Source organism: Cherax quadricarinatus, chromosome 66, assembly GCF_038502225.1.
Source record: "Cherax quadricarinatus isolate ZL_2023a chromosome 66, ASM3850222v1, whole genome shotgun sequence".
Classification (NCBI taxonomy): Eukaryota; Metazoa; Arthropoda; class Malacostraca; order Decapoda; family Parastacidae; genus Cherax; species Cherax quadricarinatus.
In genome coordinates, this window is record NC_091357.1 from 11,919,167 (window position 1) to 11,941,744 (window position 22,578).

The 22,578-nt window shown below is 43.5% G+C and overlaps 1 protein-coding gene across 4 annotated transcripts in view; it reads left to right on the forward strand.

Moving 5' to 3' along the window:
* Positions 1–5,778: 5,778 nt before the first annotated feature.
* LOC128704138 (uncharacterized) overlaps positions 5,779–22,578 on the forward strand; it is a 448,075-nt gene continuing 431,275 nt past the window's right edge. Inside the window, exon 1 of one of the 4 annotated variants that reach the window (XR_011393848.1) lies at positions 5,779–6,246. Coding sequence is in view for 2 of the 4 variants with exons in the window: in XM_070099084.1 (XP_069955185.1) it covers positions 6,200–6,246 (47 nt within the window). In the remaining 2 variants the exon portion in view is untranslated. The remainder of the gene's footprint in view (positions 6,247–22,578) is intronic. The other 3 variants (XR_011393847.1, XM_070099084.1, XM_070099085.1) reach the window with 3 other exon arrangements.

Sequence of the window (22,578 nt, forward strand, 5' to 3'; positions counted from 1 at the left end):
AGCTTTATGCTTCGAGCGATACATGGTGTGTAATAAGCTTGATCTACCAAGTGTTACCATCCAATTATAATTGTTCTCACCCTGTTGCTTATATTATTATTATTATTATTATTATTATTATTATGAATGGGTGTGCCACACTATCGGTATCGGTTAATTTTGATGGTATCGGTATCTGCAAAAAATTATTATTATTATTATTATTATTAGTAGTAGTAGTAGTTGTAGTGGAAGTAGCAGTAGCAGTAGTATTAGTAGTCATGGGAAAGGGGGGTAGTTCGATTTGATTCAAGGAAAGGAAGGTAGCTGCAGTGCCCTGGATCAAGAACACCATAAAACCTATTTAACCTTCCATGACTGAAAACAGATTATACTTAACTCGCTCTTATAAAGTTCCTTACCATAGTTAATTTTTTCATACGTTCTATTAAAAGTAAAGTGGCCGTTTTAATTGTAAAAAGTTATTTTTTTTGGGTGGTGGTGGTGGGGGGGGGGGGATCAGTGCTCCCATGGATTTGCTCAAAAATTCACGAGTCAAAATTCAGTTGGAAAATTCGTGTTTATAAGACATGAAAACTTGTTATAAAATGTAAGTGATTGACATGACAAACATGTAAGTGATTGACATGACAAACAGTATGAAACTCTGTGGTAGACAATGGTTGGCGCTTTAGCCAACAGACTGGACTCGACGCTGTCACCATAAAACAGCACGGTCCACTCACCCCTCTTCGCACTCACTCCGACATGCCCCCCTACCAGTCTCAGTACTCCGACATGCCCCCCTACCAGTCTCCGTACTCCGACATGCCCCCCTACCAGTCTCCGTAGTCACTCCGACATGCCCCCCTACCAGTCTTCGCACTCCGACATGCCCCTCTCCCAGTCTTCGTACTCCGACATGCCCCTCTCCCAGTCTTCGCACTCCGACATGCCCCTCTCCCAGTCTTCGTACTCCGACATGCCTCTCTCCCAGTCTTCGTACTCCGACATGCCCCTCTCCCAGTCTTCGCACTCCGACATGCCCCTCTCCCAGTCTTCGTACTCCGACATGCCCCCCTACCAGTCTCCGTACTCCGACATGCCCCCCTACCAGTCTCCGTAGTCACTCCGACATGCCCCCCTACCAGTCTTCGCACTCCGACATGCCCCCCTACCAGTCTTCGCACTCCGACATGCCCCTCTACCAGTCTTCGCACTCCGACATGCCCCTCTCCCAGTCGTCGTACTCCGACATGCCCCTCTCCCAGTCTTCGTACTCCGACATGCCCCTCTCCCAGTCTTCGTACTCCGACATGCCCCTCTCCCAGTCTTCGCACTCCGACATGCCCCTCTCCCAGTCTTTGTACTCCGACATGCCCCTCTCCCAGTCTTCGTACTCCGACATGCCCCTCTCCCAGTCTTCGTACTCCGACATGCCCCTCTCCCAGTCTTCGTACTCCGACATGCCCCTCTCCCAGTCTTCGTACTCCGACATGCCCCTCTCCCAGTCTTCGTACCCACTCCGTTATTACCGGTACAACTTTATAAGCTCACGACCCCGTAATAGACTCTCTGAGAGGAGAAAGTCTTTCTCCACCTGTAATTATGTTTACCTGCAGAGTCCTCACTCTCGTGAGTGCCTCTGTATACTGGCACCCCTCCAGTTCCTGGAACACCCACCAGTGGTCCAATTTAAGTTTCAGGCCCACCCTCCAGTTCAAGATTCTGGCTTACCCTTGAGTGGTCCAGTTCAAGATTCCGACCCTCTCTCCAAAGATCCAGTGCAAGCTCCTGGCCCTGCCTCCAGAGATCCAGCACAGGCTCCTGGGGCCACCTCCAGGGATCCAGCACAAGCTCCTAGCCCCGGATCCAGGGGATCCAGTACAAGCTCCTAGCCCCGGATCCAGGGGATCCAGTACAAGCTCCTAGCCCCGGATCCAGGGGATCCAGCACAAGCTCCTAGCCCCGGATCCAGGGGATCCAGCACAAGCTCCTAGCCCCGGATCCAGGGGATCCAGCACAAGCTCCTAGCCCCGGATCCAGGGGATCCAGCACAAGCTCCTAGCCCCGGATCCAGGGGATCCAGCACAAGCTCCTAGCCCCGGATCCAGGGGATCCAGTACAAGCTCCTAGCCCCGGATCCAGGGGATCCAATACAAGCTCCTAGCCCCGGATCCAGGGGATCCAGCACAAGCTCCTAGCCCCGGATCCAGGGGATCCAATACAAGCTCCTAGCCCCGGATCCAGGGGATCCAGTACAAGCTCCTAGCCCCGGATCCAGGGGATCCAATACAAGCTCCTAGCCCCGGATCCAGGGGATCCAATACAAGCTCCTGGGGCCACCTCCAGGGATCCAGCACAAGCTCCTAGCCCCGGATCCAGGGGATCCAATACAAGCTCCTGGGGCCACCTCCAGGGATCCAGCACAAGCTCCTAGCCCCGGATCCAGGGGATCCAATACAAGCTCCTGGGGCCACCTCCAGGGATCCAGCACAAGCTCCTAGCCCCGGATCCAGGGGATCCAATACAAGCTCCTGGGGCCACCTCCAGGGATCCAGCACAAGCTCCTAGCCCCGGATCCAGGGGATCCAATACAAGCTCCTGGGGCCACCTCCAGGGATCCAGCACAAGCTCCTAGCCCCGGATCCAGGGGATCCAATACAAGCTCCTGGGGCCACCTCCAGGGATCCAGCACAAGCTCCTAGCCCCGGATCCAGGGGATCCAGCACAAGCTCCTAGCCCCGGATCCAGGGGATCCAGCACAAGCTCCTAGCCCCGGATCCAGGGGATCCAATACAAGCTCCTAGCCCCGGATCCAGGGGATCCAGCACAAGCTCCTAGCCCCGGATCCAGGGGATCCAGCACAAGCTCCTAGCCCCGGATCCAGGGGATCCAGCACAAGCTCCTAGCCCCGGATCCAGGGGATCCAGCACAAGCTCCTAGCCCCGGATCCAGGGGATCCAATACAAGCTCCTAGCCCCGGATCCAGGGGATCCAATACAAGCTCCTAGCCCCGGATCCAGGGGATCCAGCACAAGCTCCTAGCCCCGGATCCAGGGGATCCAATACAAGCTCCTAGCCCCGGATCCAGGGGATCCAGCACAAGCTCCTAGCCCCGGATCCAGGGGATCCAGCACAAGCTCCTAGCCCCGGATCCAGGGGATCCAGCACAAGTTCCTAGCCCCGGATCCAGGGGATCCAATACAAGCTCCTAGCCCCGGATCCAGGGGATCCAGCACAAGCTCCTAGCCCCGGATCCAGGGGATCCAGCACAAGCTCCTAGCCCCGGATCCAGGGGATCCAGCACAAGCTCCTAGCCCCGGATCCAGGGGATCCAATACAAGCTCCTAGCCCCGGATCCAGGGGATCCAGCACAAGCTCCTAGCCCCGGATCCAGGGGATCCAATACAAGCTCCTAGCCCCGGATCCAGGGGATCCAATACAAGTCTCTTAACAGTCACTCGACTGACAGTCAATCTCTTGTTTGGACATCTATTTGTGATGTTTTAGACTCATTCACCTCATTCTGAGTTGTCATCATCTCTGTCCTGAGAAAAATATTTTCCACTCTTGTGGCACATCTTCATTTGCAGCTGTTATCTCCATTTGTTGCTGTTCGTATGAGGGTAATGATTTCTTATCTAGGTTGCCATTGCTACAGCGCATCTTTTACGTCGTGATCACGTCTTTTCTGATCCTTCGCTCCCGGAAAAGTCTGGTTGCAAACCTTTTGACTTTGTTTAGGTGTGGGCTCCATAAAGGTGCTTCATATGCCATTTATATATTGTATTCATGGGGAAGTGCCAAATCAGTAGAGGTATTGTAGCGTACACGAGGATGATGCTTGACGTGATGTGTATTGCTTCGAACGGCTGCCAGTTTAGTCTCGTCATATTTTTACTTAGCTTGTATATATAGCTTGTATACATAGCTGTATATAAACTATGTGATATTTGCAATTTTATATACATCACTTGTGGCATTCAAATGCCATACAGTTGTGAAGAAATGTCGTGCATTTGTTAAGAAATGTATAATTCCTGAAGAAATATCGTACAATTGCGATGTACAATTGTGAGGAAATGTCGAGTTGTTAAGAAATGTAATGTGAAGAAATGTCGTACAATTGTAAAGAAATATCGTACACTTGTAAAGAAATATCGTACACTTGTAAAGAAATATCGTACACTTGTAAAGAAATATCGTACACTTGTAAAGAAATATCGTACACTTGTAAAGAAATATCGTACACTTGTAAAGAAATATCGTACACTTGTAAAGAAATATCGTACACTTGTAAAGAAATATCGTACACTTGTAAAGAAATATCGTACACTTGTAAAGAAATATACAATTGTGAAGAAAAAACTTCCATTGCCTTCGTCTTAATATTTAACTCAGTTTTTTATTAACCTCCTGACCTCCAACATGCCTAATGAGAATTACTTTACAGTTCATGCACCTTCAAAATACAATAAATATTCTGGTTAATCTGCAGTAGCATCGCTCACCAACTCCAGGTTGGTGACTGAGGCTAGTTGGTGCCCACGGTCACCGCTGCCGGGGGGAAAGTTCATGTAGTGTCTCGTTGCCAGCCGTGTGATCATCACTCGCATCTCATTGAAATCTCCTAAGATCTTCAAAAAACTTGATCATGTTCATAATAAGGATTCTGGAGCTCGAATAAATTAGATTTTAACATAGTTTTATACTCACGTTTATTAGGCGGGAGTCTGAGGGGCGGAAGCCCCCCCACCCCCCGATTACAAAATTTAATATTTTCAATACACATAACCCGCACATAGGATGACACTTATGACGACGTTGAGGTCCGACTTGGACTATTAACTGATTTTTCCAGGACATATCCCTTGTTAATTCATTGGTTATATGTGCTTGAGATTAAGTTAATTTATTGAATTTGCTATATCAAAAAAGTACTCAAAACATATGGGTTCCATATTGTAACGTTCATGATGTTTTATGCCCGTTATAATGTTTATATGGAATTAAAGTGTATTTTCTCCCCTCCCTCAGTACAGTGTCATCCATCCTTGCTATTATGGCTGTGTCAGAATGTGAGAATATTTACCGAATATGTAGTTTCATATAATCATTATAATTTTACTTATATAATAATGATAATAATATCGTATTCACTACCAGTACATGTACAAGGTATACAGACCATAGCTGACATCAATGACATACTGCTGTATAGAAAGCTGCTTGTTATGCTGAGCATTTCGGCCAAATTAGGTCAGTTTTGTCCCAGGATGCCACCCACACCAGTCGACTAACACCCAGGTACCTATTTTACTGATGGGTGGACATAGACAATCGGTGTAAGGAAACACATCCAATGTTTCCACCCCTTCCCCGGGAGTCGAACCAGGACCCTCACCGTGTGAAGCGAGAGCTTTTGCCACCAAGCTACGGGGCACCGGGGCACGCGTGAACTGTAAAATATTAATTTACAGACGGACCAAGAACTAAAACTTCACTTAAAAGTAATATTTTTTGTTTAGGTTTTCTCCCGTTTCCAGTTAGGCTGCACAAAACACACAGGCAAATATTTACGATCAAACAGCATTGCAGTGAGTCGGGGATTGATGGAGGGTTTGAGTAACCTCTGTCATGACCAACAATTACGTAGTGAGCAGTAAAAGTGAGAATGTTTTGCGGTACGACAAGAGTATGTGTTTATGTGTGGAAGCTTGGTGTGGGTGGGGGTGGCGGGCGTTCAATGTGGCGTGGACCACGCTGCTAGACGGGTGGTCGATTGTACCTTGTGTCTCATTATATTCTCTTGTTCATTACATATTCTGTTCCTTATTGCATACTCTGTTTCACATTTTATACACTATTCCTCATTATATATCTTTTTGACCTCTTAAGCTTCATTAACTACGCGTCAACTAAGTTGTCTTACCAGTGAAAAAAAAATATTAACCACTACCAACTTAGCTCTTTTTTTAAAAGTGAACTGACAGTAAATATTATATTCTAAAAAGCCGTAGGTGTTCACACGCCAGCAGTGACATAAGACTTGAGCGTATGATCTTTGGCAGTGACCTGAGAAAGCCAGACACCTCAACAACGCACGCCGGCCAGTTCAAGAGGACACAGGAACACACCCTACCACAGATCACTCACCTCCGAGACCAGAGAGAGATACCCTTAAGCCGGGGCGGCAGCCTCCAAGGTGTTTTTCAAAATGTGGACACTTCAGCGACACAACAAGGAACCTGACAAGAAATGGCGGTGAGATCACGTCAATGATTTATGTTATATTGGATTAGGTTTGTTTTTGTCGGCATGTAGCCGATTTTTGTTGCATCTAATATTAAAGGTAGTTTATCATGATATTCTGTTATAGGTAATGTTAAAGGTAGTTTATCATGATATTCTGTTATAGGTAATGTTAAAGGTAGTTTATCATGATATTCTGTTATAGGTAACGTTAAAGGTAGTTTATCATGATATTCTGTTATAGGTAACGTTAAAGGTAGTTTATCATGATATGCTGTTATAGGTAACGTTAAAGGTAGTTTATCATGATATTCTGTTATAGGTAACGTTAAAGGTAGTTTATCATGATATTCTGTTATAGGTAACGTTAAAGGTAGTTTATCATGATATTCTGTTATAGGTAACGTTAAAGGTAGTTTATCATGATATTCTGTTATAGGTAACGTTAAAGGTAGTTTATCATGATATTCTGTTGTATGCAGCGTGAAGCTTGGTTTATCTTTTGTAGATAACATTAAAGTCAATTTATGTTATTCTGTTATTAATATCGTTAAATGCAAGTAATCATGTGATTCTGTTAGTTAATGTTAAAGGCAGTTTATCGTGATATATTGTTAGTTAATGTTAAAGGCAGTTTATCGTGATATATTGTTAGTTAATGTTAAAGGCAGTTTATCGTGATATATTGTTAGTTAATGTTAAAGGCAGTTTATCGTGATATATTATTAGTTAATGTTAAAGGCAGTTTATCGTGATATATTGTTAGTTAATGTTAAAGGCAGTTTATCGTGATATATTGTTAGTTAATGTTACAGGAAACTCGCCATATTTTGTTAGTCAACATTAAATTTACCATGTTAGTCTTTTCTCGTTATTTTGAGGTCAGTATATGCTAGTGTTAGGTTTAACCATCAGTATTAATTATGAGATGCTACGTATATGGTACGTTGTAATTCTTCTTACTTTAACTATAGAGCTTCCATGAAGTGTTTATCACATATAATTAGTAATACTGATTATACTTATAAACCTTATTAGTGTCGTTACGAAACACAACAATATATGAAGTATCTGATGCGTAGTGTTGGTAAACGTTTAAGAAACTTCGAAAATCGATAAATATTTCGACCTCCTGCTGGGGTCGAAATATATGATCAATTAATTTTACGAGTTTATCTCCATGTGCGTTATTATTGACCACTGACTAGTGTTCATTTCAATTAAGTTATTCATTAAGGTTAAATTATATGGTCCTAGCTCTCTGATGACGCCTACTAATTACACCGCTTATTTACTGCTTTTAAAAATAACATAATATTATTTCTTGCTGATACTATTGCTGCAGTTATTATTGATGTGATCCATTTATGTTTGTAGTTTTATATATGCCTAACAATTTGCGAAGTCTTAACAAACATTATCTCTATCCACAGCAGGATTAGAACTTGCACACTCTGTATCAAAGTTCTATGTACTTTGATACAGAGTGTGCTGGCTCGAATCCTGCTGTGGACTGAGAGATAATATTAATCGTATATATGTGAGGAGCCCGTTGGGCCCTACGGACGAGCAGCATGTTGCACAAGGGCCCAGCAGGACGTGGGTCTTACCCCTAGTGTTCCTCCAACAAGAATCGTCATTTTGAGATTGACGACTGGGGCGTGGGCACACACATGTCGCCCCTAGTCACCTGCTAACGGTGCTCCTGCCCCGCTCTTTGTAGTTTCTCTCGTGTCTATGACTAACACATTATAACTGTTTGTCTACTGTTTCATCAGTGACATGGTGTCTTGAGTCACTTATCACAGTGAGACTCACACTATCACTACATGTCCCTGAGTCGTCGTCTATGAGTTGTTTACGGAACGTCTCCACTTAGAAATTTTCACCTTCACTTACCATTTTTTAACCTTCACTAACAAATTTTCACCTTCACTTACAAATTTCTGAGCTTTGCTCAGACCTCTGCAACACAGTTGTCATCAAAGATTTGTTAAGTTATACCATGAATTAAGGAAAGATCCTGGACTTCACCTTACTAAAGCAGACAAAGCAAATACGATAGTAATTATAGACAAGGTAGATTATAGGGGAAAATAAACATATTAGAAGACAGGGATGCGTAGGATATGCCCGGCAGCGAAGTGCCTTCGGGGGGATAATGTGTGTATTTAAATGATGAAGTCTGAGAGTAAGGCGGTGCCGTTGTGTGGGTGTAGCTCTCTGGTAGTGACAAGGTTGCTTCATACCACGTGTGGAACAATTTCCTCAGGGTCGACTTGGTCCATTCCTCTACTGGATAATATTCTCACGCCTGAAGGCAGCATTTATTGCTTTTTTACATTAAACGTTTCTTTAACCGTCTAGACGTTTTTCCGAGAGTTGTAAGAGTCCTTTGTTAGAGTAAACGGGTGGCTCACGTTGCTGTGGTTGGTGGTGTGGTTCGCAAGAACAATGTACGTAACGCTGGTGAGAGTTTACGGAATGACTTTAGTAGGATTGCGGAGAATTTGATCGAGTTTACAAATCGTTCAGATGAGTTCGTGGAACGTGGGAACCAGTTGATGAAATGTTTGAATTTATCTGTGAATCATTCGAACGATTTTATAGAACACTCCAACAAGTTTACCAAACATTATGTTGAGTTATGGAAGGGATGTATGAGCCAGTTTATGGAATATTTGAGCAAGATTCTCTCTCTCTCTCTCTCTCTCTCTCTCTCTCTCTCTCTCTCTCTCTCTCTCTCTCTCTCTCTCTCTCTCTCTCTCTCTCTCTCTCTCTCTCTCCCTCTCTCTCTCTCCCTCTCTCTCTCTCTCTCTCTCTCTCTCTCTCTCTCTCTCTCTCTCTCTCTCTCTCTCTCTCTCTCTCTCTCTCTCTCTCTCTCTCTCTCTCTCCTCTCTCTCTCTCTCTCCTCTCTCTCATTGTAAAGTAAATATGTCTTACCTGGGTTTCTAGGAAGGTTACATGAGACAGACAACCACACTGACGCCACACTTACCTCTCTCTCTCTCTCTCTCTCTCTCTCTCTCTCTCTCTCTCTCTCTCTCTCTCTCTCTCTCTCTCTCTCTCTCTCTCTCTCTCTCTCTCTCTCTCCCTCCTCTCTCTCTCTCCCTCTCTCTCTCTCTCTCTCTCTCTCTCTCTCTCTCTCTCTCTCCCTCTCTCTCTCTCTCTCTCTCTCTCTCTCTCTCTCTCTCTCTCTCTCTCTCTCTCTCTCTCTCTCTCTCTCTCTCTCTCCCTCTCCCTCTCTCTCTCTCTCCTCTCTCTCATTGTAAGTAAATGTGTCTTACCTGGGTTTCTAGGAAAGGTTACATAGAACAGACAACCACACTGACGCCACACTTACCTCTCTCTCTCTCTCTCTCTCTCTCTTTCAATAGTTTTTACCTCTCTCTCTCTCTCTCTCTCTCTCTCTCTCTCTCTCTCTCTCTCTCTCTCTCTCTCTCTTTCTCTCTCTCTCTCTCTCTCTCTCTCTCTCCCCCCCCCCCTCCAATCTGACCTTGTATATTGGTGACTACAGCCAGAATTTACTCCATAATTTAGATGTTAACTAGATACACACTTGCTACTGAGTGATTCGTAAATTAACTGGATCAATATCTACTAGTGAGTGAATAAATTAACTGGATCAGTATCTACTAGTGAGTGAATAAATTAACTGGATCAGTATCTACTAGTGAGTGAATAAATTAACTGGATCAGTATCTACTAGTGAGTGAATAAATTAACTGGATCAGTATCTACTAGTGAGTGAATAAATTAACTGGATCAGTATCTACTAGTGAGTGAATAAATTAACTGGATCAATATCTACTAGTGAGTGAATAAATTAACTGGATCAATATCTACTAGTGAGTGAATAAATTAACTGGATCCTCTTTGACCCTTCTAGTGGGTTCCTTAATGAAGGGCTCTTGCTCCAAGGACTCGGAACTACTTTCCTCTTCACCGAGAATCAAACCTGATTACCTCTCATTCCCCATCTGTGTATGACTTACGGGGTTATCGCTTATAATAATAACAATAGTTGCGATAATAATAATAATAATAACAATAACACTGGTCAACAGCAACAAAGGTATTTAGGATATTTTGGGGTTGCTGAATTCGAAAATGACAGGGTTTTCAAATTGGCTCTGGTTTGTGAAATATTGCATATCTACCCTCAGTTAACCCTTAAATGGTCCAGACGTATATATACGTTTTTTCAACATCTGAAAGTATGTAAAAAATGTAGATCTTTTTTTTTTGTTTTACATGTGAAAACGTGTAAAAAACTTTTATCTACATTTTTTTTGTTATATTTGAAAATATGTAAAAAAAAATAGATCTATTTTTGTAGCACTACGAATTTGAACGTCGATCTGTTTGGACCGTTTAAGGGTTAACAGGGAACTGAGCCGTAACGCCAGTATATATAGTGACTGTTTGTATATACGGATAGTTGTAATAAATATTAGTATTTTATTTTTAAGTGATACAACTCCTTTCCTTAAATATTATATCAACAACGACTACCTGACGATATTGTAGCCTTTATTTTGCTATTTTTTCCAGAGGAACGTGAGTTCTTCACGAAGAACCTGATTAAATAATTCCAATGCATTTTGGTACATTTGTGGCGATTACTCTTTGCAAAAATATAGAAAAATCACCGATTTTGTAAAACAAGCTTATCTTGCTTATTTTGGAGTGGCGCTGGAGAACAAGACAAGTCTTGGGCTCCCCATAGTCTGTAAAACCTGTGTAGAATACTTATGACAGTGGAAAAATAGGCAAAGGAAAAGTTTAAACTTGGGAGTATCTATGGTGTGGAGAGAACTGAAAAACCACCACCACTCGTGTTATTTTGTGTGGTGAATGTGAAAGGTTTCAATCGATACAAGAAAGTCAAGTGGGAATATCCTGATTTGGAGTCAGCAAGGATCACTGTGCCACACAGTGAAGACGTTACCATACCAGTGTTTACAACACTGCCTGACCTTCCGTTGTCAGATGTTGAAGCAACTCAGGGTTTAGGACGTAACACAGGTGGTAACAGTGGTAGTGAATATGAAGTAAACATTTCAACATCCCATCAGTTCTCCCAAGAAGAACTTAATGATCTGATACGTGACCTCAGTCTGTCAAAGCCAGCATCTGAACTTTTAGCATCCACACTAAAGAAAAGAACTGTCCAGAACAACAAGTTAAAATAACAGTCTATCGGACAAGAGAGGTTGAACTCCTTCCTTACTTCAGCCAAGATGATGAACGTGTATACTTCTTCGAATGGAACTTGAATATCGACCAGGTGATTGCCGGCTGTTTATACACAGCTCCATTAGAAGCTTGAAATGTCTTATTGCACAATGGTAACCAGTATATATCTCAGTTTCTCGCTCAACAATACTGTGCTAATGACCAACATAGAAAAAATCTTACAAACAACGTTTTAACATGGAGTAATTAGTGGTATCTAAATGATCTTACTATGTTAATCTGTTATTATATATAATGAAGTGCTAGTATTTATTACATGATTTGACTTGCATGAGCTAGACAATAATTTCAATGCAATTTGTAAGTTAGCTCCGCCTGATCAATATATTTTTCACGTCTTTTATGTTTTTTTTCAATGGAACACCAAATTTATCAAGAATTAGAGCCAGTCAAGCAAAACCGATGACATTGAATAAAAACCACAGACTTACCCTGAAATCTCTAATATTATTGACCAGAAAATGAATGTTGATCAGTGATAGTTCCAGTAATAATATTTACAGTAGTAATAAAAATTATAGTTATAGTAATAATGATTAGCAATAATAATAATACAGTAATAATAATATTTACAGTAATAATGATAATATATTAATATTGACAGTAGTAGTAATAATATAGTAATAGTGATTATAGTTACAGTAATAATAAGAGTTACTGTATTAATAATAACAATAGTTACACTAATAATAGTTTTTGTTGTTGCATTGTTTGTTAATTATGAACATAGTAAATAGTTCAGTCATGGTGAACACTGAAGTTTGTTAACATATTTGATGTTGTATTGATCTCTTGTATGTTTCTTACTCCCCCCCCCATCCCCTACCATTGTTACGTCACTACCATGCTGACGTCACGACTATTGTTACGTCACTACCATGCTGACGTCACGACCATTGTTACGTCACTACCATGCTGACGTCATTACCATCCTGACGTCTTCTTACCTTCCACACATTTCCTTCCCTCTTCACGACATCACCTCTCTCACATTCCTTTCTGACGCCACATGTCGTCTCGCGCACACACACACACACACACACACACACACACACACACACACACACACACACACACACACACACACACACACACACACACAAACACACACACACACACACACTGCTATGGGGTTATCCTTGTCTTACTGAATGTCAGTTATTAATATTGCAATTCCTTAAAATAACGACTAAACTCAATTGTCAACGTGTGTGTGTGTGTGTGTGTGTGTGTGTGTGTACAAAGGGATATGTACTTCTCGGTGTATAGACTACAGATTTAGTTGTAAGTATTATTAAGCTGACAATTTTCCTTACAAACTAACGTTAACGTTAACGCAGTTTAATACCGGAGATAACCGAGAGAGAGTTTTTTTGTGCATATACACTGAGAGATACGTCTCCATGTATATACACTGAGAGATACGTCTCCATGTATATACACTGAGAGATACGTCTCCATGTATATACACTGAGAGATACGTCTCCATGTATATACACTGAGAGATACGTCTCCATGTATATACACTGAGAGATACGTCTCCATGTATATACACTGAGAGATACGTCTCCATGTATATACACTGAGAGATACGTCTCCATGTATATACACTGAGAGATACGTCTTCATGTATATACACTGAGAGATACGTCTTCATGTATATACACTGAGAGATACGTCTCCATGTATATACACTGAGAGATACGTCTCCATGTATATACACTGAGAGATACGTCTCCATGTATATACACTGAGAGATACGTCTTCATGTATATACACTGAGAGATACGTCTCCATGTATATACACTGAGAGATACGTCTCCATGTATATACACTGAGAGATACGTCTCCATGTATATACACTGAGAGATACGTCTCCATGTATATACACTGAGAGATACGTCTTCATGTATATACACTGAGAGATACGTCTCCATGTATATACACTGAGAGATACGTCTCCATGTATATACACTGAGAGATACGTCTCCATGTATATACACTGAGAGATACGTCTCCATGTATATACACTGAGAGATACGTCTCCATGTATATACACTGAGAGATACGTCTCCATGTATATACACTGAGAGATACGTCTCCATGTATATACACTGAGAGATACGTCTCCATGTATATACACTGAGAGATACGTCTCCATGTATATACACTGAGAGATACGTCTCCATGTATATACACTGAGAGATACGTCTCCATGTATATACACTGAGAGATACGTCTCCATGTATATACACTGAGAGATACGTCTCCATGTATATACACTGAGAGATACGTCTCCATGTATATACACTGAGAGATACGTCTCCATGTATATACACTGAGAGATACGTCTTCATGTATATACACTGAGAGATACGTCTCCATGTATATACACTGAGAGATACGTCTCCATGTATATACACTGAGAGATACGTCTCCATGTATATACACTGAGAGATACGTCTCCATGTATATACACTGAGAGATACGTCTCCATGTATATACACTGAGAGATACGTCTCCATGTATATACACTGAGAGATACGTCTCCATGTATATACACTGAGAGATACGTCTCCATGTATATACACTGAGAGATACGTCTCCATGTATATACACTGAGAGATACGTCTCCATGTATATACACTGAGAGATACGTCTCCATGTATATACACTGAGAGATACGTCTCCATGTATATACACTGAGAGATACGTCTCCATGTATATACACTGAGAGATACGTCTCCATGTATATACACTGAGAGATACGTCTCCATGTATATACACTGAGAGATACGTCTCCATGTATATACACTGAGAGATACGTCTCCATGTATATACACTGAGAGATACGTCTCCATGTATATACACTGAGAGATACGTCTCCATGTATATACATTATTTATATTGTTACGATCATTGAAGGGCACTGTTTTGAGCATTAGCTTCAGTTTATTCTCACTACTAGACGTCAGTGTTATTACTATATAGTTCAGGTTATGGTACCTAGAGGGCAGTGTTATAACGCTTTAGTTCAGGTTACTGTACCTAGAGGTCAGTGTTGTGACTAGTTCAGGTTACTGTACCTAGAGGTCAGTGTTGTGACTAGTTCAGGTTACTGTACCTAGAGGTCAGTGTTGTGACTAGTTCAGGTTACTGTACCTAGAGGTCAATGTTATGATTAGGTTAGTGTATCTAGAGGTCAATGTTATGATTAGGTTACTGTATCTAGAGGTCAGTGTTGTGACTAGTTCAGTTACTGTACCTAGAGGGCAGTGTTGTGACTAGTTCAGGTTACTGTATCTAGAGGTCAGTGTTGTGACTAGTTCAGGTTACTGTATCTAGAGGTCATTGTTGTGACTAGTTCAGTTACTGTACCTAGAGGGCAGTGTCGTGACTACTTCAGGTAGCTGTACCTAGAGGTCAGTGTTGTGACTAGTTCAGTTACTGTACCTAGAGGGCAGTGTTTGTTGCCAGCGTCTCCAGTAAACGTGCTGAGTTTCTGTTTGGTAATGTCTGTTCATAAACGTGACTCATCCTTCAGGAATACGCTTCAACATTTTCGGGGGTGACGCAAGACATGTAGGTGTGTTTGTGTACTCACCTAGTTGTGGTTGCAGGGGTAGAGTCACAGCTCCTGGCCCCGCCTCTTCACTGGTCGCTACTAGGTCACTCTTCCTGCTCCATGAGCTTTGTCATGCCTCTTCTGAAAGCTATGTATGGATCCTGCCTGTGTGTGTGTGTGTGTGTTTGTGTGTGTGTGTGTGTGCGTGTGTGTGTGCTTGCGTGTCACTTTGTGTAAAACAAAGGTAGAACCCTTATATGTTTGTTTTATCCAAGGTGGCACACACACACACACACACACACACACACACACACACACACACACACACAGTTCCTCAAGGCTCTGTATTAGGACCAGTACTGTTTCTGATGTTTTTGACACACCAGAAGAGACAGATGTATCCATGTTTGCAGATGTAAAGTTAACGAGGGGAATAAAAACTGGTAAGAACCAGGCAAGACTACCACTGAACGTCATACAAGTAGCTACAGGAATATAGTCTCAGTAAATGCAAGGTAATGAAGATGTGAGTAAGAGGACCAGAAACTGAGAATAGTTTCGGGTAACAAAGGATGTAAACCTTGATAAGTAAGATACATGTGTGCAACAGTTAGGTATCTTCAGAAACGTTTCGCCTACACAGTAGACTTCTTCAGCCAAGTACAGCGGAGGCAGAAGAAGCATTAGATATGTAAAGACTGATTACATCGTCTTTCCATCTTCATTGCTTCTACTGCCTCATCTGTATTCGACTGAAGAACTCTACTGTATAGGCAAAACGTTTCGAAATAAAGATACTTAACTAACTAACTTGTCGGTGTTGTATACCAGTATCATATTCACGCTGTAAAAATTACTGAAGAAACAAGACCTGGGAGTGAGCACAGTGCCGAGCATATCGCCGGAGTCATTCAATAGGCGATAACCTCTGCAGTAAATACTGTTTGGCAAATCTAGGATTAGCTTTGAAAAATCTCAACAGAGAGTCGTTAACGGCATTATACTCAACATATGTCAAGTTATCTTGGAGTATTCAGCACCAGCATGGAATCCTCACCTGATAATGTAGAACGAAACAAACCACAGTACGGGTGGGGATGGAACTCGCGGCAAATGAGTCGTAAAACTCCAGGCCAGTGCGTGATGTAGTACGCCAAGAGACTGGAGAAATCGCACTGGTATGTACAGAGGAGTACATGGGAAAGACAGCTAGCAGAGGACTTGATAGTCCTCACCGAGACTGTCTCTTAAGAACTAGATACATAAATTCAAGACTGTCGTGTGTTATTGAGGTGTGCGAGTCTAGGATAGTAAAGTAGAAGGCTCTCTTTTCACCTTCAGCTCGTGCTGGCACGGAGACGAGGAAAATATACCATACCGTATTGGAAAACTGGTAAGGAATTGACAGGAGAGGTGAAGGTGCGTGGAAGACATGACCTACAACTGCCTCTACTAACTTAGTACTGTTACTAGCTTAAACTACTTGTGATGCTCCACTGCCACCCAGATCTGTGTACCTGTGGTTCTAAGCTCACCACCGGTTGAATATGGTATTGGTATACAATACTGACAAGTTGATAAGTAAGACACATGTGCAACACTTGGGTATTTTTATTCTGAAACTTTTAACCTACACTGTAGGCTTCATCAGTCATGTACAGAGGAGGCAGAAACAGTAGAGATGTAAAGATGATATAATCGGTCCTTCACCCTTGTAGACCTAGTGTTGAAGTGGTCAGTCTGGCCACCTCAGTAGTATTGAGGTGATACTACGTCTTCAAGGGTGACTGATTATAGCATCTTGACATTTCTACTGCTTCTGCTGATTCCTCTGTACTTGACTGAAGAAGACTACAGTGTAGGCGAAACGTTTCGGAATAAAGATACCTTACTGTTACACGTGTCTTATTTATCACCACTACTAATATTAATGTCTGGTTTGTCTCGGTGTCAGGTGATCGTGCTGACTCAGTCACTGATAAAGGTGAACGATGAAAGGCTAAAGAAACTGAACCTTAAGACCTTAAAGACTGAAAGAAACAGGAACAGGAGAGACATGACAGCGACATACAAAATATTCAGATGACTTGATAGGGTGGACAGGGATAAACTATTCATGAGATGGGGAACGGGTACACAAGGTCATAGTTGAAGGTTAAAGACACATAGAGTCGCAGGGATATCAGGCAGTATTTCTTCAGCCTGATAATGGTTAGGAAGTAGAGTGACCTCAACGAGAAAGTGACGACAAACTCCATACGTTGTTTTAAGATGAGGTATGACAGGACCCACGAGACTAGAGGAAGTTTAACAAGTGCCAGTTTAAGAAGCGGGGTCAGTAGCTGAGACTAGTACCCAGCAATCAGAAGGAGATAACACACACACACACACACACACACACACAGGCAGGAGCTGTGAATCGACCCCTGCAGCCACAAACAGGTGAATACACACACAGACATGTGTGGCAGCATCAGGTATCAACACTGAACAAACCATCAGTGAAGATGACACAGCTCGCCACGCGCCTCATCTGACCAATAAAGGGGGTAAATTAGGCAGAAAATGATGGATAATGAGTGAGAATGAATGATAGCATGGTTAGGTAAGCTTGGCGAGGTGTCACGCCCCATGTGTGTATGTATATGTATATAATCTTTTTTTAATATAGGGAGGTGCCACATCTAGAACTTTACATATATACATACATACAGAACAAGCCACATGTGGATGAAAGTAAATCTTTAGATCTTTTGTGTTCTCGTGGGTCGTCAAAAACTATGTAATGTTGGCAGATAGCAACAGATAGAAGGGGAAATTCTATTAAGTCAAGGCAGATGGTATCAGTGGCAGCCTATGTCACAGAGTGAGGCCCGCCACCGACCTAACAGTAAATTAGCTAGGGTTGAACTGGTAATTTAATGAAGTCAGGATTTGACTGGTATACTGTAATAAAATAGCTGCTGTTTAGCTCGTCATCCCAAGAATTTGTGTTCAGCTGAGAGTAGTGACAACGTGTTGGAGGGTAGTGTCAGCCGTGCCAGGTGGAGAGAAGACCAGTGTCTTGTAGTGAGAGATCAATGTTTTGGGTGATGTTAGTGCAAGAAGCAGTGAAGTATTGCCTCGTGGCCAGCCTCCCTCTCTTATACATCACAAACCAGTGTCTTCACAGTAACACTTTGTCACAGATCAAAAAAACTGCATCACAGAATAGCGTAAATGCAACGAGAGTTGGGGGAAACGTGACTGATACAGGAGCTGCATCAGCAAGAACAGCGGCAGCAGCAACAACAACAGGAGCAACATCAGCAGCAACAACAACAGGAGCAACATCAGCAGCAACAACAACAGGAGCAACATCAGCAGCAACAACAACAGGAGCAACATCAGCAGCAACAACAACAGGAGCAACATCAGCAGCAACAACAACAGGAGCAACATCAGCAGCAACAACAACAGGAGCAACATCAGCAGCAACAACAACAGGAGCAACATCAGCAGCAACAACAACAGGAGCAACATCAGCAGCAACAACAACAGGAGCAACATCAGCAGCAACAACAACAGGAGCAACATCAGCAGCAACAACAACAGGAGCAACATCAGCAGCAACAACAACAGGAGCAACATCAGCAGCAACAACAACAGGAGCAACATCAGCAGCAACAACAACAGGAGCAACATCAGCAGCAACAACAACAGGAGCAACATCAGCAGCAACAACAACAGGAGCAACATCAGCAGCAACAACAACAGGAGCAACATCAGCAGCAACAAGAGCAAAGCAGCAACAACAGCAGCAGTAACAGCAGACGCAGCAGCAACAGCAGAAACAACAGCAACAACAGACGTAGTAGTAACAACAGGAGCAACAGCAGCAGTAACAACAGGAGCAACAGCAGCAGTAACAGCAGACGCAGCAGCAGTAACAGCAGACACAGCAGCAACAAAAGCAGCAGTAACAGCAGACGCAGCAGCAACAACAGCAGACGCAGCAGCAGCAACAACAGCAGTAGACGCAGCAGCAACAACAGGAGCAACAGCAGCAGTAACAGCAGACGCAGCAGCAACAACAGCAGACGCAGCAGCAGCAACAACAGCAGCAGACACAGCAGCAACAGGAGCAACAGCAGCAGTAACAGCAGACGCAGCAGCAACAACAGGAGCAACAGCAGCAACAACAGCAGCAACAACAGCAGACGCAGCAGCAGTAACAGCAAACGCAGCACAACAACAGCAGTAACAGCAGACGCAGCAGCAACAACAGCAGCAGACGCAGCAGCAGTAACAGCAGACGCAGCAGCAACAACAGCAGCAGTAACAGCAGACGCAGCAGCAACAACAGGAGCAACAGCGGCACCAACAGCATCAACAGCAGCAGCCTAATAAAATATCTTTCAGAAGCCAATGATATTTTTTCCACACGAAGAGCCCTTCAAAGATGGGATGTGATGGGCGCTAGGAATGACGACGAAGAGTTTTTTATTCAAGGAATTGGAGTTACCATTCCCTTCCTCGGATCTAACCTGATTACCTCTCGGTCTCCGCTGTGACTCCTACGGGTTTATCGTTTTCCCTAAAATATAATAATCTTTCTTGACAAACATTGTACTATGTCTCTACTCTCACAAAAGTGCTTCTCCAAAAAGTGCCTCTCACAGAAGTGCTTCTCACAGAAGTACCTCTCACAGAAGTGCCTCACAGAAGTACCTCATAGAAGTACCTCTCACAGAAGTGCCTCACAGAAGTACCTCATAGAAGTGCCTCTCACAGAAGTATCTCCCACAGAAGTGCCTCTCACAGAAGTATCTCTCACAAAAGTGTACCTCTACTGTCACAGCAGTAGCACCACAAGTACCTTTACTGTCACATCAGTAGCACCGCAAGTACTGTTGTCACAGCAGTAGCACCATGAGTACCCCGATTGTCACACCAGTAGTACCACAAGTACCTCTACTGTCACAGCAGTAGTACCATGAACACCCCGACTGTCACACCGGTAGTACCACAAGCACCTCTACTGTCATACCAGTAGTACCATGAGTACACCTACTGTCACCAGTAGTACCATGAGTGCCCCTTCTGTTACACCAGTAGTACCATGAGTGCTGCTACTGTCACACCAGTAGTACCATGAGTGCCCCTTCTGTCACACCAGTAGTACCATGAGTGCTGCTACTGTCACACCAGAAGTACCATGAGTACCCCTACTGTCACACCAGTAGTACCATGAGTGCCCCTACTGTCACACACCCCCAGATCCTGTTGTACACTAGTGAAGATTGTACACTAAGTTTACGTGTACACGGTGCCATGTGTTGCACACGCAACTGATGGCGTGCACTGTGCTCCACCATGTCGCTCAGACATGTGCTCGTGAAGGTAGAGTCAAAATATGACTATAACAGAGGGTGCAAGTGTAGCTGGTTATGTTTACGGTAGAGTTGAAAAAATGTTAGAATCAGTCTCTCTCTCTCTCTCTCTCTCTCTCTCTCTCTCTCTCGGAAATATTAGATTGTGTTAGCGATTCTCCCAGGGTAACTACTGCAGAATAAGTGTTGTGTGTTCGGTGATCCTCCCAGGGTAACTACTACAGTGTAAGTGTTGTGTGTTCGGTGATGCTCCCAGGGTAACTACTGCAGAATAAGTGTTGTGTGTTCAGTGATCCTCCCAGGGTAACTACTACAGTGTAAGTGTTGTGTGTTCGGTGATCCTCCCAGGGTAACTACTACAGTGTAAGTGTTGTGTGTTCGGTGATGCTCCCAGGGTAACTACTACAGTGTAAGTGTTGTGTTCGGTGATCCTCCCAGGGTAACTACTACGGTGCAAGTGTTGTGTTCAGTGATCCTCCCAGGGTAACTACTACAGTATAAGTGTTGTGTTCAGTGATCCTCCAAGGGTAACTACTACGGTGTAAGTGTTGCGTGTTCAGTGATCCTCCCAGGGTAACTACTACGGTGTAAGTGTTGTGTGTTCAGTGATCTTCCCAGGGTAACTACTACAGTGTAAGTGTTGTGTTCAGTGATCCTCCAAGGGTAACTACTACGGTGTAAGTGTTGCGTGTTCAGTGATCCTCCCAGGGTAACTACTACGGTGTAAGTGTTGTGTTCAGTGATCCTCCCAGGGTAACTACTACAGTATAAGTGTTGTGTGTTCAGTGATCCTCCCAGGGTAACTACTACAGTATAAGTGTTGTGTGTTCAGTGATCCTCCCAGGGTAACTACTACGGTGTAAGTGTTGTGTTCAGTGATCCTCCCAGGGTAACTACTACAGTGTAAGTGTTGTGTGTTCAGTGATCCTCCCAGGGTAACTACTACAGTGTAAGTGTTGTGTGTTCAGTGATCCTCCCAGGGTAACTACTACAGTGTAAGTGTTGTGTGTTCAGTGATCCTCCCAGGGTAACTACTACAGTGTAAGTGTTGTGTGTTCAGTGATCCTCCCAGGGTAACTACTACAGTGTAAGTGTTGTGTGTTCAGTGATCCTCCCAGGGTAACTACTGCAGTGTAAGTGTTGTGTGTGCAGTGACTCACTAAAACTGAGAGTAAAGTGATATCAAAGGAAGAGTAGGTCTTCATATAGTTATTTCGTATAGTTCTGGATGCTGGTGAAGGATTTTAAATTCGAGGAATTGAAGCTAACGTCTCTTTTCTCCGATCAACCGTTTCCCACCGAGGCAGGGTGACTCACTCCATTACATAGGTGCTTGCCAACATGCTCAGGGCTGCAACATCAGATAGGGAGATTGCCCGTCTTCAGGCTGTGAGCGCACATCACTCTGGGGACTTCCTCCAAACGGTTCCCATATCGGCAATCGGAACGCGACTCGACCCTAAGACCCTCCGTATTGCAGTGGCTCTGCGCCTTGCTGCCCCAATTCACACAGACTATACGTGTATTTGCGGCGAAGCGCAAGCAGACCAATACGGTCTACATGGTCTTAACTGTTCCAAAACCAAGGGCTGGCATGCAAGACACAATGAGGCCAATGACATCATTAAGAGAACCCTTGCTACAGCTGGATGCCCAGCCGAGAGGAAGCCCCGATCACTAGCAACCAACAATACCCACAACCCAGCAAACCGCCCCGACGGGATCACCATCTATCCTTGGAAGAATGGCAAATTCTTAGCATGGGACTATACCTGTGTGTCCACACTGGCTGACACCTATATCCATCACAGTGTGGGGCGACAGGGAGGAGCTGCTGACCACAGGGAGGAGTACAAGATCAGCAAGTACAGGGACATAAGCCAACAGTATCAATTTGACCCAGTGGGATCAGAGACCTTGGGATCATGGGGAAAAAATGCCACACGTTTCCTTAAAGAATTGGGTTCCAGACTCATCAACACCACCGGGGACCCAAGGGCAGTCACTTTCATGTTCCAGCGCCTCAGCGTAGCCATCCAGAGGGGAAATGCTTACTGCATACTTGGCTCGCGTCCAGCCTCGGAGGAGCTGGAGGAAATTCATGATCTTTGATACATTGTGCCATTGTATTCATGTTTATGTTTTTCT